The sequence below is a fragment of the Pholcus phalangioides genome, unplaced genomic scaffold (genome assembly GCF_987345545.1).
Source record: "Pholcus phalangioides strain wild (caught in Gottingen) unplaced genomic scaffold, Ppha-v1.0 ptg000008l_1, whole genome shotgun sequence".
Classification (NCBI taxonomy): Eukaryota; Metazoa; Arthropoda; class Arachnida; order Araneae; family Pholcidae; genus Pholcus; species Pholcus phalangioides.
The window spans coordinates 6,459,974-6,475,753 of NW_028301601.1; the positions used below are offsets into that span (position 1 = coordinate 6,459,974).

Genomic DNA, 15,780 nt, shown 5'->3' on the forward strand with positions numbered 1-15,780 from the left:
CAAGTGACAATGTTTTTACACTTACGCTATAAAGTATGGGCCTAGTGACAGCTTCCCCAAAAATATGTGCAATTTATTGTCAGAAACATATTATGGATAATTTAAGGACCTAGTTGGATACAGAAGAAGATACCCTGAATCATTGGGATTTGTTAGAATAATAAGTAATCAGAAGATATGTCCGACCCATACGCTATAGTGTATGGGTCGTCACTTATTAGCAAACCCCCCTGATGTTGCAATCCTACTCAGCACAAAGATATGGCAGGCCGAAACAGGATAAATCCCGGAATCGAACACCAGCGAGGCCAGGTTAGAGAGAAGTGCCATTCTATTAATGTTGTGTGGTGTCTTCTTAAGAATATAGATCTATAACTGTGAACCAACAGTGTATCACTACATAACGGTAGTGCAGAACCTAGCTTTACCTTACAATAATAAGGTTAAACTAAACTGCCTTGCAATGGTATGAGAACAATAGGTGAGCCAAACCCATTAAAAAAGTGTAACTGGAAGAGCGACCCAGCCGAATACCCCAACGAGTTGCTTCAGTTATGATGTGTCCACATAAATATTTATTTTTCAGTTGCTAGGTTAACTTGATGTGAAGTTTACTCAGTTAACAGAATGTAGAGTAAGATTCAAAGAAAATAACTGGTCTTAAAGATTTGTTGATATCACAAACGGGGGAAAAAAGTACAATGAAATTTTATTTTTTTAAAATACCCTTTCAAAACTACGCCACTTTTGCAATCCAGGTCCAAATATTTGGCAAAACTTTTGATGGATCAGCAACATCCTCAGGCGTTTCCAATGCACTGCACTCAACAAAACTAACTTTGGTGGGCTTCAGATCAGAAAATTGGAAATCTTTTCCTTTTTGTCCTAGAAAAACAGTTTCTTCTTCTGGAGATGTTGCATTCAGCTGACCAGTCTGAGTTTGGCGAAGGGCATTCCTTGGGGGAAAACATAAATATAAAACTGAAGATAAATAAATTTAATAAAATTTACCAAAGCTCGGATAAAACAACTATATAAATCATCATATAAATGTTTTTTTTTTAAAAATTTCCCTGACTTTTTCCAGATCGCTAGGAACCTCAAAAGACAAGAATTGCGACAATCTACTATTCAAAGCAGATTTTTGACTGATACAGGCCATGAAGGATAATTTATATGCATAAGTGAAAATTTTTTAAAAACATTAGTGAAGTCTAATTCACATGCCCATACTCAGAAGTTAGCGGAAGAGTAAGAAATCAAGAGAATACGCATAATTACACAACTCAATCCAACTGGTGAGGTGGATGATCAGGGAATTTGGGTATCACATGGAACTAGCTGCCGAACAAAAGCACTAATCGAAAAAAAAATAATGTCATGTAACAAAATTTGAGATGTGGGCTAGGAATTTCTGACTATATCAGCATATTCTCTGGAAATTATTCAGATTTTAACATTATTAGCTATATTTTGTGATTTGTGCAATATTTCATAATTGGGAAGTGCTTTATAAATCAAGATGAAATAAACAAATTGGTACTTGTAGCAGGACCAGGGAAAGGGGGAAAACTGCCCAGGCAGCAAATTTCAGGAGGGAACAAAAATACCATTACAAAATCATTGAATTTTACAAAAGGTAGAGGCAGCAAAATCATTTTGGTTTCCCCCTTACAAAAATCATAGTTACTGCCCTGCTCATAGAGACATGTGCCTCCAAGGTGTAATTTAATTACATATAAAATTTAATTTAATTAAAACTCCTTACATGACACAAAGAAACAGTTTAAAAAATATAAAGAGGATAACATTTTAAATACATTTCTGCATCCTCATAAGTCACATGCTCAACCCATGACCAGTGGGCCAAATGTGGCCTTCTGAGTCATCTGATGACTTTGACAGGCCCTTAACCTCAAACCTAATTTTGTAAAAATTAACTAAGCAGACCATTTACAGATCACTCAAGCAGTTTGCGGCATCTACAAATCACCACAGCATATTTATAGATCCCTTGAGGAATATGTGGTACAGTTCCAGAACAATTAACTGGCTTACACCGTTTAAGTGGCCTGCAGCATATTTACAGATTGCTTGAGTGACCTGCTTTACAATTCCAAAGCAGCCCACTGCACATTTCCGGACTAACTAACCTGCGTTAGTGTTCCAGATTGCTTGAGTGGCCCGTGACACGTTATCAAACCAATGAAGTGGTTTGACCACTCTCCTGAAGGTTAAGGTATCCGACTACGTTGAAAACGTCATTTTGGAAGAAAATATGGATTTTCATTTTTTTTTATTTTTTTTAATAGCCCTATTTGTTGTGATTCCAAAACGAGCCTTGTTTTGTTTATATGATGCTTAGAATCAAAGTTACGTTCACTTTAGCGTTGCGTTTTTACATACAAGTAATACGTGAATAAAGACTTTAAACGTGTTTTACGAAGAATGCTATTTTTGACATTTTACTTGACTTTGTGACATGATTTGTAAAAATTGATGCATTACATCCTTATGAAATTTTAATGTGATACTTTGCCATATATTGTTAAGGTTATGAAGCAAAATCTGAGGTCTATCACATATATTTTTTGATTTACAGAGTTTTATGGACAAAATGTAGGATGAAATTTCAAAAAATTCACACATACTTAAACATATTTTGGTGTAACTTATGAACATATCATGCAATCCTTTAAATTTTGGTTCATAACCTGCAACATTACTAGCTAAATGCACTGTGAAAATCACAAAGCATTTCATTAATAAAATTTTTTGCAATCGTGTTTCGAATATCACATGAATTTTGCCTAAAATTTGACATAAAAACGACTTTTTCATCGAAAATATAATATAGACCAAAATTTGTCACTATTTTCACCATTTCGAGACACTTTCTATCAAAAAATGTATTTAAAGTTCACTCCAGAACCATTTTAAAGAAAAGTGACAAGAAAGGTAGTCGGATACCTTAAGCACCCTTATAATAAGTGGAAAGTTGAGCTTTATCTGATTTTAAAGACATCACTTTCTTTATAATCTGTTATAATTAAAATATTAATAATTAAATCTGTATAAATTTTTTAATATATACACTCTAAGCATAATAGGTAAGAAACAAAAATTTAATTTTTAAAATAAATCTGAACACCGTAAAAGCCCCCCCCCCCCCCCATCTATCGCCTCATAAATCCCTTTTCAGCTACTATGATTTTGGGAAAAAAAATTAATCAATTATTCGACTTCCAAAAAGGAATAAAACTTTATTCACCAACATCTGCTCTGGTCAAAAGTCATGCCAGAGCCATTTAAGGGATCTATAAAAATGCAGCAGGCTGCTTAAGTATGCTGCAGGCCACTTAATTAATTCTAATCAATCTTCAAATGAATCAAGCCACATAAGTGATCTGGAAATGTGTCGCCTGTGGCTTTAAAGATATAGAAAAGTGGTGTTAACCACTGAAGTAATCTTAAAATATGCCACGGGCAACTTGAAGTGATTTGATAATCTTTCATGGGTCACCTGAATGGTTTGGTTATTTTTGAGGGTCAGGCCAGATGACTGGTCATAGGTTGATCACGTATGATCTATACTGACATTCAATTCAAGATTAGTTGAAAACAAAACATCCCAGTTATTATATAACTACCAAACTAATTCCTGGAAAAAAAAACTCAGTGCACACTTGAAATATAAATATGTAAATAATATCACTCACATCTCTTTTTCTAGTTGAGACTGAATAATTTTGGCAGATTTTGCAACAGCATGATCTAAAAAAACAAATAAAAATGAATGAGATTTTCATATTTATTTTTATTGTTTAAAAACAAAATACTGAATTCAACCCCATCTAATAAATAAAAAATAATAAAAATAAACTTTTTTTAATCTTCAGAATGCTATCTACAATGATAAACAGTAACTTTGGGTCACAAGCAATTCTGTAGAACTATTAGAAACAAACCTCTGTTGATGCGTGGATTATATGATGAATCAGGAACTCAAAATCTAGACTAACTTTTGATATACACACCCTGCATTTCCCCGAATAATTTCAAATATAACTTCATTTCAAAAGTGATAAGTTCTTCTGTTGACACAGTGGCACACCTTAATTCCCTTGCGCACAATAACTTCTCACGAATTTCAAATTTTTTTCAAAGTCATTTTAGGACAGAAAAGTAAACAAATACAGTGAAACTTTGCTACAGTGATATTTAATATAACAATATAAATCTCTACAACATTTTTTCAAATCTTGTTTTTAATTGCCTATAGTTTAATGGTAAACTCCTCTCGATACAACAATATCCTTTACTGCGATAAATCCATCTTTAACAATATTTTCAGGAGATTTTCGAAACCGTCCCTATAACAATATTTTTTTAATATTATGCTCAAAATCAATTTAACTTTGTCACTCGTTTTCATTCTTCTGAAGGCGTCTAATAACATCAATATTTTGTTCTAAAGAATCAAAAGCTAAATCAAGTTGTTGGTATTGCTATTTTCTGTGCAAGACATAAAAGTGCAATGCAGTAAACCTCTTTACATTGTTACTTGAAATCACGTTTGAAAACTTCTCCTTGTGGCAGTAAAGCTGTGATTTAATTGGTGGTACTCCAACACAATAAACACATCTTCCTCCATGGATTACATCACTTTTCCGGAAGTTCTTTTACTATACGCTAATAGCAGTCAAGTTTCAATGGCAAAATCTTTGATGACTGATGGTTCTCAGCATCTGAGCTCTCTTTATAGGGATCTGTATTGCCACATGTGGCGTTATCTATTGGCGTACTTTGTAACTAAAATTTTGAGGTTTCTGTATCGGATTCTTATGTTTTTTTAAATAAACATACCGCTGGTTTCATGCTTCTACTATCACTGTTTCCAAGTTATTTATTTTCAAAGTTAGGGGTCCTTCGTGAAACACCCGGTACAATGCAATGATTGTGACACTGTTATTTCACACCAAACTGTCACCAGTCAGAGATTTAAAAAATTTTTATACACTTATTTTTTGTCACCCTGTATGTACATATCAAGGTCCAAGTCCAAAACATCTTTTTTTTTGCAAGTTTGCAACATCATAAAGACATTAGTCTTTGGACATTCACCGCAAAATATACATTCAGATGAGATGATTGATACACAATCAGCATAAACCATTGTTGATGAAATTGATACATAAGAAGAACTCACCCTGCTTGTTACAAACAACTAGAACAGGTAAGCCATATTTCCTGACAAAACGTTCTTGGAAAATTGAGTACAGGAAACTGAAGTGGAAAATAACACATATAAAATTACACTACTGCTCAAAACTGACATACAAATGAATGAAAAATATGCTTTTACACAGCACTGAAAACATGAGTTGAATTAGATGTTAATGAGCCAGCTTTCATTAACATTTGACACATATAATCAAAACAATTAAGGCAATGCCATCAAGAACTTGTAAAAACAAATTTTTTTTTAAATCAAAAAGGAAATGATACATAAAAGTTTAAACTAAATCTTGTTAAGCACATTTCACACAATATATACACGTGCAACCCACCTTGCAACATCTCTGATGTCTTTCTGAAATGTTAAGCTGTCTACAACATAAATGATCCCCCTGTAAGTAGATAACAATAGTAATTAGCAAAAAGAACAAGATATTTAGTCAGATCTTCGTATGTATAACACTTCCAGGGACAAATAAAAATGACTTCATAAGTGGAGCGACTTATTTTTTATAAGTCTGATTTGCTGATAAGGCTGGCAGCAACCTTCAAAACTTACCTAAACCATTTATTAATTTTTGAAGGATACTGCAAAACTATAATAACTACAAATAACCAATTTTTGCATTTTGAAATGGACTCATCCAAACATTTACTGCTCACCTACCCCCTCCTTTCTTACCATTCAGTTTCTACATTGTATTAATACAGCTGCCCTCTACAAAAAGAGAACTTCCGTCTAATCAAACCAAGGTAAAAGCTGGTCAAGGAGTGGTTTAGGAGGATGAGCCGGCTCAAAAATGAATTGTGCACTACCTTGAAAAAGAGGGCATGGAGAATCTGCTCAGGAGGAGGATAGATATGGATGATCAGACCTCAGCAGCCTACAATCCAGTAGACTGGCAGCACAAGTGGCAATAAGACACATAGAACAACAAGGGAGCAACAACAAAATGGCCCAAGAGACCCTGGGACAAACAGTAACACAGAAGACAAACTATAAAGTGATACATCTGTCAGCATGTATATGCTTTCTCTCTCTCTCTCTCTCTCTCTCTCTCTCTCTTCTGTTTCCCATTACAGACTCTCAGTTTACAGGTTCACATAGCTGCATCGTGTCTTTTATGTACATATCATGTATATATTTTCTTCCATTTTGCCTTGGTAAATATTTTTTATATATAATAAAAACCCTCCATTAGTCCCTCTTCCCCTGAAATGGATTCAGCAATGAATTGTCCTTAGACAATTTGCCAGGGCCATTGTCAGCAAATTGAATTGGTTCCCAAATGTGTATTCTGTGCTTTGAAGTGATTCTTTTCCAGACTGTTCTGTGGAGCCGCAGGTCAAAACGTTTGGGAACCATTGAACTAAGCCATTGAATTAAGAACAAAATGGGTGAGAGTAAAGAGTAAGTGTGAAAATACATGAGTCCCCCCCCCCCCCGAAGGCAATTTTCTTTTAATATTTTTTTTGATAAACTGAGTTTTCAGTAATCAGAGGTGTGTCCTTGGTCTCATTCACCTTGGATTATCACGACTCTACTTTGTACATATTAAATCCTTCCCAACATCCATGACAAAGAATGACTTACTATATAATCTCAGATACATTATAATCATGTAATAAAATTTGATTTGATATAATAAAACAGATTCGATAACGATATTCACCTTGCAGATGTTAGATACTGGTCCAGATACTTTAATCGTAACCTTTCGCTTCCAGGAATGTCGATCAAGGTGACTTTCTTCATCTTCTAAGGAGGGAGAAGGGGAAAAAACAATCATGTGAGACAAATACTGGAATCATATCAAACTCCTAGTTCAATTTGAAGTAAAATCAAAACAAATAATCAGCAAAATTATAAACCTACTTGGTCAGGAGGAATGATGGATGCAATGTTTTCTTTCATTGATGTATACGTTGTAACTTGTTTTGCAGAAACTAACTGAAATCAAATGGGGAAAAGGCACTTATTAGCAATACTTATACACTATCTACCAATAAGTATTTGGACACCTGTGATAGAAAAGAAAAACTAACTTTATTCAAAATCAATAGTTGGTAGAGCCTCCACGAGAGGCAATTACAGTGTGAACCCTCCGGGGCATACTTTCCACAAGTCCTTGTGTGACGGCTAGTGGTATTTTCTTCCACTTGGCTTGGAGAAGACATGTCAGTTCCTTCACAGATTTTAGACGGGTAGGGCACCCCTTAATTCTGCGATCCAACTCGTCCCAGAGGTTCTCGATAGGGTTCAGGTCTGGGCTCTGGGCAGGCCAGTCCATTCGATGAGCCCCATTGGCACCATACCAAGCCTTGGTTAACCTCGCAGTATGACAGCTGGCATTGTTGTCCTGGAAGTAACAGGGGTCCACCCCGTAAAACTGCCACAACGTAGGAAGCACATTGTCATCCAAAATAGTGCAGTAGGCATCGGTGTTGAGCTTACCATGAATGGGGACCAAGGGTCCCAGTCCATACCAGGAGAAACACCCCCAGACAATAATTCCACCACCGCCGAACTTGACTGTTGGCACAATGCATTCTGGCAGGAGACGTTCTCCAGGCAGACGCCAGACCCAGACCCTGCTATCCGAACAGTAGAGGGTGAACCTTGATTCGTCGCTCCAAAGAGCCCGTTTCCACTGATCTACGGTCCAATTTCGATGTGCTTTGCACCACATTAACCGAGCAATGCGGTTGGACTTTGTGATCAAAGGCTTATGGGCAGCAGCACGACCATGAAAACCAATCAGATGTGCTTCCTTACGGATGGTATTCATTGAAACAATACTCCCGGATGCCTGTTGAAACTCCTCACGGATGAGGGCCATCAGTTGGGTGCGGTTCTTCCGAATTTCTCTGGACAGCACCCGTCTGTCTCTATCTCCCAGTTTCGTTGGTCTGCCGACTCAGGGCAAATTCCGACAATCACAGCTCACCTTCCACTTCTTAATCACATAGGCCACTGTCGACTTTGGGTACTTCAGCTTGCTAGATATGTCCCTTAAGGATCGGTCATTTTTGTTATACCCAATAATTATACCTTTCTCGAAATCAGAGAGCTCCGAACTGCGCGGCATCTTGCATGCGACTAATGCCAATGTTGTTTCCTACACTATATATACCGGCGGAGGGCGTGACGTATCTCAGGACCGCAGATATCGTCATTTGCATAGGTGTCCAAATACTTATTGGTAGATAGTGTACAAACTGCCTATCACAAAAAATATATTGTGTTGAAAATACTTTGCACATCCATCACAACGCCACACAACTGAGCAGCGGTAACAGACTTTTACTATATAATTTTTCTCAACACTGTTATGCATATAAAAATGAAAAATGACACACACATACATACCTTAGAGAAAAGTAGAGTCTTTCCAGAGTCTGAAAGTCCTAATAGGAGTATAGAATCTCTCGTTGTTCTCCTACCTCGCAAACAGCAGAGCAAAACTGCCAAAAAAAAAACCATACACAGTTGGATAAGAAAATTTCATCTCCTGGAAGAAAAAAAAACATTTGATATAAGCTGTACAATATTTTAACTTGCACTCTTTCAGATGGAGCAGATGGCACCTACTCCTGCGTGAATGGGCGTGTCCATCTGCTTCCGCTGATCCTTTCACACACAGCAGGTAAAAGTCGCTTGAAATATCCTCTTTCAGCAAAATCTGGCAATAATTTGTGATGGGGGTACTTTTTAATTTATTCATTTTTATTGATTAAAAATAAAAATCAAGCTAATTCTTAATTGTAAGTAGAAATGTTCTCTCCACTTGTTAACACAAGATTCATCAGACGACTGATTATATTTTTTGGAGATGATGATTACGAGGAAGAAAATTCATCTTTGCCTTCATGGGGACTCAAACCTTAGACTCTCTAGTGTGAACTAACACTCGAACCTTGAGTGCTCTACCAACTATAAGCTATGGGAACAGATAGAATATCTCTCCCTTGGAGCCCCAAAGCAAAATGTTTAGCACTGTTCTGCGACGAGCCCTCAACTGGAAATGTTCTGCGGTAAAAATTTCCATACACAGGGACGTCGGAAGTGTTTCGAACCTGTGGGTGCCCGTCTTGAGATTCATGTAGGAAATTTCGATTTTGAATCAATTCTGTGGGTGCTTGAACCCGCTCTACAAACTTCCGTGGGTGCTCGAGCACCCACAGCACCCCAGGCTCCGACGCCACTGATACATGTAATAGTGTTTTTTTGCACTTTTTCTTAAATTCCTCCAAATTGTTCTGCAGTAGCGCTAATTGTTCTGCGACGTACGTCGCAGATTTTGGCACATTCTACTTTGGGGCCTTGGAGAGTATATATATGTTGGAAGGCTATGTATATTGCCATCTGTTGGTCTATGTCATTCATGAGCTATTAGTTGGTTGCTGCCACCATTCATGTATCAAGCCTTTAAAAATATATATATATATGCTCCAAGGGAGAAATACAGTCGAATCCTGTTTTAACGAATACCGTTATAGTGAAAATCTCGTTTTATATATGTATATATAACAAACACTTTTCTAATCCTCCAAATAAGTTCACATAGGAAAAATGCAAACACCTGGAATTCCTTTATAACGAAATTTCATTATAACAAAGTGATTTCTCCGGTCTCTTGGAGTTTGTTATAACGGGATTCAACTGTATTCTATATTTCCATGGCTTAGTTGGTAGAGCACTCATCTGGCAAACGAGAGACCGGAGTTGGAGTCCCTGTGGAGGCAGAAATGAATTTTCCTCCTTGCAATCATCATCTCCAAAAATATAATGTCTTTCAAGGAATCTTATAATTCTTACTTTTCTGAAATTTCTTAAACTAGTTATACAAGGAATAATTGAGTCATTCCGAGTCACTGTGGCATAATACATCCTCTTCATCGCCAATTATTTTTGCAGTTGCACAAGAATTGCCATGCCAGGAGACTTTTTTCCGTGATTTCTTTCTGAAATTTCCTTTCTAGCCTTCTGGCACTTTTCTTATTGGTTCGTCATTCTCTTTTTCACTATTGGAGATCGTATGAAGATGACATCACTCCTAGAGGTCGCTGGTAATAACAGGCTTTTCTATAGAGGCAGCTTTTGATTCAACAGCGCATGCGAGCCTGTTAACATTTTAGAGTTTATTTTGTTAGTTTACACAATTTATTGTTTATATCATTTTTTTCCCAGTGTGTTACATTCAGTTATGTCGAAATATCTTATTTTGGATTTTTTTTCTCTCAGGTTGTACATCCATACTGTCATTTTTGTTAATTTTTTTACACAATAGCCATTGCAGTTCTGATCCTGCAATCATGTTTCTATTGAATGCAGAGAGCCTTTTTGCTGTGGCCATTGTATTTCATTAAAAAAAAGACTCCTGTTTCTTATTATTTTCAATCCTGTATCTGGTCCAGGACGTTATATTTTTAATCTCAACCCCTTATTTAATCCAAGAATGTTGGTTTGTTTGGATTGTCGTTCATTCGTTCTTTGTCGTTCATTTTTTTATCGTCATTTGTTTGTCTCAACAGCCATAGTACAGTAAAACTCCTCTTAATGTACACCCTTCAGCTGTGGTCATCCCCTCTTTTACAACCAAACAATAGTAACAATTAGCGCTACTGCAGAACAATTTGGAAGAATTATAAGAAAAGGTGTAAAAAAAAACACTATTACATGTATGGGGATTTTTACCGCAGAACATTTCCAGTCAAGAGGGCTCGTTGCAGAACAGTGCTAAACATTCTGCTTTGGGGGAAAGGGATTATACTACTACTTAACATTTTCATTTCATACCATGCACTGCCTAGGCTCTATCGACCGTTGTCAATTTTAGCCATTGCCCCGGATGAGGGGGCTAGACTAACTCTACTACTTAACAATACACGAACCTGGTACACATTCTTCGACAAAGTTTCTAATGAATTGTTGCACACCGGAATGAGTGCTCAGAGTATATGCATGGCCTACCACATATCTATATGTTGTCAGAATTGTCATTGTTTTACATACAAGGGATTGTACTATAGCTGTTCCCTTTTGGTCATTCACTGACCTGGCCTTTCAATCTCTAGGTCACTCACATGCATGTACAGTCTCTAGGTCACTTTTTTTGGGGGGGGGGCTGATTATAGGCAGAGGCCGTTTTATTGTTTCACAACAATTTTCCCTTTCTAATTTTCTTTACCATAGTGCTGCGCCTCAGAATTTGCCACCCTAGGCCAAGGCCATCTTAAGAGCATTGTGGGCACATGGGCAAAATGAATTTTCTGGAACCCACACTGGACTAGAAATAACTGCTTACCCATTTACAAACAATCCAAAACTTTAATCAGGTCTCATTCTCATGAGGTCCTTTTGCATATTTGCAGGAAGCTCCCTGGCTGTGCCCATGAATTAAGATGGCACATTGCCCTAGGCCTTGCCTCCTCCCAAAGCAGAATATGCCGAAATCTGTGACATACGTTGTCGAACAACTGCACAACAATCTGGAAGAATTTTACAAAAAAATTACGAAATACACTATTATGGAAATTTTTACCACAGAACATTCCCATTCACACACACAGCCGAGGACTCATTGCAGAACAATGCTTTGGGGTCCTTTCCCCCGATTTTTGAGAAGTGCTTAAAGTATCTATGGCTAAAATTCTGCAAGGGTTGCCCCAAATTTGATCTCAAATTTCGCCAAAGTTTCTACCCTGGCACATGTCAGGAAAGAAACTATAATTTCTTTTCCAGATATCGTGCCAGCTTATCTGTCGAAAACTTAAGTGCTCCTGGGTGGCATAGACTTTAGATACCTTTCAGAAAGTAGCAAAGCGTGACTCTTTGGAAATATTCATTTCTCTGTGCTTGCATGCTCCAACTGGATTATACCCTCTTCTTTGTCTGCTAGAGCTTTAAACCTGCATAGTGAAATACTGATAACAGGAGATGGTCATAGTAGCTAAAAGCACTGTATAATTGCTATTGTATTGCAATATTAATAATGGGGACTTATAAAAAAATTACATTACCTTTCTGATTTAATCAATTGCAATTCAGGTGCATTAAGTTGACAATGAGAACAGCTCACAAAGATGGGCCCTGCAATCATTTATTGATTCACAAATATTCCGAATTCCGATACATTTCCATTGCAGTCAGCCGAAGTAATTCTTACTCATTTTTTTTTTAATTATTTATCATATGGTGGGGGGGGTCTATATAGCAATTTTACAACACTCTCTCTTACGAGTTATTTGCATGCACCTACATTAGCGATTAGACAAATCATTTTCTACATCATTGCACTGATGAATTTTGTGATTTTGCTTTTATCGCTCGTTGCTGCATTTTAGCTCAGTCGTGTTTGGGCACCAATTTTTTTTATTTCTATTAATGATGGTGTTACACTGATTTTGTTGGGCGGAGGCCTAGCAACTTCAAACTAGAATTTATTTTTTTAATGGATTTTAATTTTGGATTTTCTTGAATTTTTTTTTTCATTCGGTACCATTAAATTCGATTCCATCAATGCAAATGTAAATTTACCTTTATTATGTGGATTATTACGTGCGTATGCCTCAAGGATTATTTGATTTCTAACATGGATTATTACAGTGCCATGAAGGAAAAAGAAATAAAAAAAGTGAGGTGAAAAAAAACTTTATTTCTTAACGTTATGTCTCGGGTTGTAATCTGAGGTCTTGGCACCCATAAGGGTAAGTTACCTCAATTTTCACCATTCACATAAAAAACCTTGCCAATATTTTAAAGTCAATTAAAGCACCAAGGTAATCAGTTGGCGACAAAAAACAATCACCAAATTTGGCGCCGCCCTTCTTATGGAATCTCAGCCATGCCAATTCCTTTTGTGCCTGCCCTGTGCAGTGAAATGTTAAGATTACTCAGCACAATCAGTGACGTCGGAGCACCCACGGTAATTTGTGACATGGTTCTCAGCACCCCCAGAAAGGATACAGAAATAAAAATTTTGTAAAGGCCTTTAAAAGGGTAACCTGGGCGCAGCGGCTTCGAGGCCGGGGGTGCTAGGACAGCAACAGTAATTTATGGCATAGAATTTCTCTTCCTGGGGGGGGGGGGGCAGCTGCCTCCCTTCTAGGTACGCCCATGGTAAGTAGCGAAATAAATTGAAATGCCCAGTTGTAATTAGAATAGCAAATTGAACTCGAGTACGTACTTGTCGTGACAAAGACTATGAATACAGCGACGAAGATGCTGTACACGAGGACCGGGTTGACTTCCATTTCTCTCTCCAGAGCCGCACTCGCATCGCCAAACACTCGCTTCAGCTCATCCCGGATCTCGTACGAGGCGTTGCGCATTTCGCTCACCATCTTCTCGAACGTCTGCTGGTCCATCTTCCAAAGGTCCTCCTAAATTCGCAACAAAATTACAATTAAATTAAATCCGCACGGGAAAAAAAAAACGAGTGACAACAGCCCAATTTCAAAAAAAGTTTTTTTTTTTCGTTTTGTTTTGGTGGCATCCGGCTCGAGTGTTGCCACAGATACAATACCTAAATACTATGTGTTTTTCTCCTCAAATAATGATGTCAAGTCAAGAGTATTTTTATGGCACATCTGACCGAGAGTTTAGTGTCATCTATCAGCAGACTAGAGAACTTCATTTAAAAATTTGTCCCATTATAGAACTGAAGCCTTGGCAGTGCTGAGAATGGTGTCCCCCAACATCTTTCCTCGGAAGATCACGTGACTCGGTGCAAATAAACACGATCGCCCATAGAGATCAATGTTAAAATTGCAGATTTTATCATAGAAATGCGGAAATTTAGTAGGGTTTTCCGCCACATCAATAATTTTAAAAATTGTATTGGATTTTCGAAACATTGAGTTCGCTTATAGATACGAAGCCCAGAAAATCAAATGTAAAATAATGAGCCAGACCCACTTTTGAGGTGGATACCCATGCAATAACATTAATTTCAGCTTTTTATTTACATCTTCTCAAGCACGAAAATGAGAATTAATGTCTTGGTATTGTCTTATATTATACACTTGCATCAATCCATATCGTTTAGGATGTTTTGAAATTAATTATGGGCTCATAAATTAAATTCTGCAGCTTTAATCAAGCATTTTTTGAAACAAAAACAGGCAGATACGGGCAAACGCGCAACTTAAAAAAAAAATTCGAAATTTTAACCAAAGATAATTCCAAACTTAATGAAAGTGATAATTTCAGTTCCAAAATAAATGAAAGAGATAATTCCAAACTTAATGAAAGTGATAATTCTAGAATTAATGAAAGCGGTAATTCCAGAAATACCACTTTACTACTATAGTTAAGGATGTTTTGAAATTAATTATGGATCTATTTCTTTATTAATTATTATTTCTTTCATTACTTCTGGAGTGATTGCTTTAATTTTGGATTTATTTCTTTCATTAATGCTGATATTACTTCTTTTACTAATGCTGGAATTATTTCTTTTATTGATTCTGAAATTATATCTCATTAACTCTGGCATTATCACTTCATTAATGTTGAAATTACTTCTTTCATCGATTTTTGAATTATCTCTTCCATTAATTCTATAATTTTTTCTTTCATTAATTTTGGAATTATCACTTTTCTTAATTCTGGAATTATCACTTTCATTATTAATGCTCAAATTATTGCTTTCATTTATTTTGGAACTGAAATTATCTGTTTCATTAAAACTTGAATTTTTTCTTTCATTAATTCCGAATTATCTTTCATTAATGCTAGAATTATCACTTTCATTAATTCCGAATTATTTTTCATTAATGCTGGAATTATCACTTTCATTAATTTTGGAATTTTTCTTTCATTAATTTTTGAATTTATCTTTCATTAATTCTGGAATTATCTCTTTCATTAATTCTGGAATTATCTCTTTCATTAATGTTTGAATTTATCTTTCATTAATTTTTGAATTTATCTTTCATTAATTTTTGAATTTATCTTTCATTAATTCTGGAATTATCTCTTTCATTAATTTTGGAATTATCTTTCATTAATTTTGGAATTATCTTTCATTAATTTTGGAATTATCTTTCATTAATTTTGGAATTATCTCTTTCATTAATTTTGGAATTATCTTTCATTAATGCTGGAATTATCACTTTCATTTATTTTGGAACTGAAATTATGTTTCATTAAAACTAGAATTTTTTCTTTCATTTATTCTGGAATCATCTTTCATTAATTCCGAATTATCTTTCATTAATTCCGAATTATCTTTCATTAATTCCGAATTATCTTTCATTAATTCCGAATTATCTTTCATTAATTCCGAATTATCTTTCATTAATTCCGAATTATCTTTCATTAATGCTGGAATTATTACTTTCATTAATTTTGGAATTATCACTTTCATTAATTTTTCAATTTATCTTTCTTTAATTCTGGAATTATCTCTTTCATTAATTTTGAAATTATCACTTTCATTAATTTTGGAATTATCACTTTCATTAATTTTTCAATTTATCTTTCTTTAATTCTGGAATTATCTCTTTCATTAATTTTGGAATTATCTTTCATTAATG

General features: G+C 35.7%; 1 protein-coding gene across 1 annotated transcript; it reads right to left on the reverse strand.

Moving 5' to 3' along the window:
• Positions 1-692: 692 nt before the first annotated feature.
• SrpRbeta (signal recognition particle receptor beta) lies at positions 693-13,733 on the reverse strand. The gene is made up of 8 exons (XM_089234081.1): positions 13,428-13,733; positions 8,609-8,703; positions 7,115-7,189; positions 6,912-6,997; positions 5,571-5,630; positions 5,210-5,286; positions 3,720-3,774; positions 693-956 (listed from the first exon to the last, which is right to left on the reverse strand). The coding sequence occupies exons 1-8, from the start codon at positions 13,606-13,608 to the stop codon at positions 737-739; spliced, it is 849 nt and encodes a 282-aa protein (XP_089090207.1). The 5' UTR covers positions 13,609-13,733; the 3' UTR covers positions 693-736.
• Between the last annotated feature and the right edge of the window lie 2,047 nt (positions 13,734-15,780).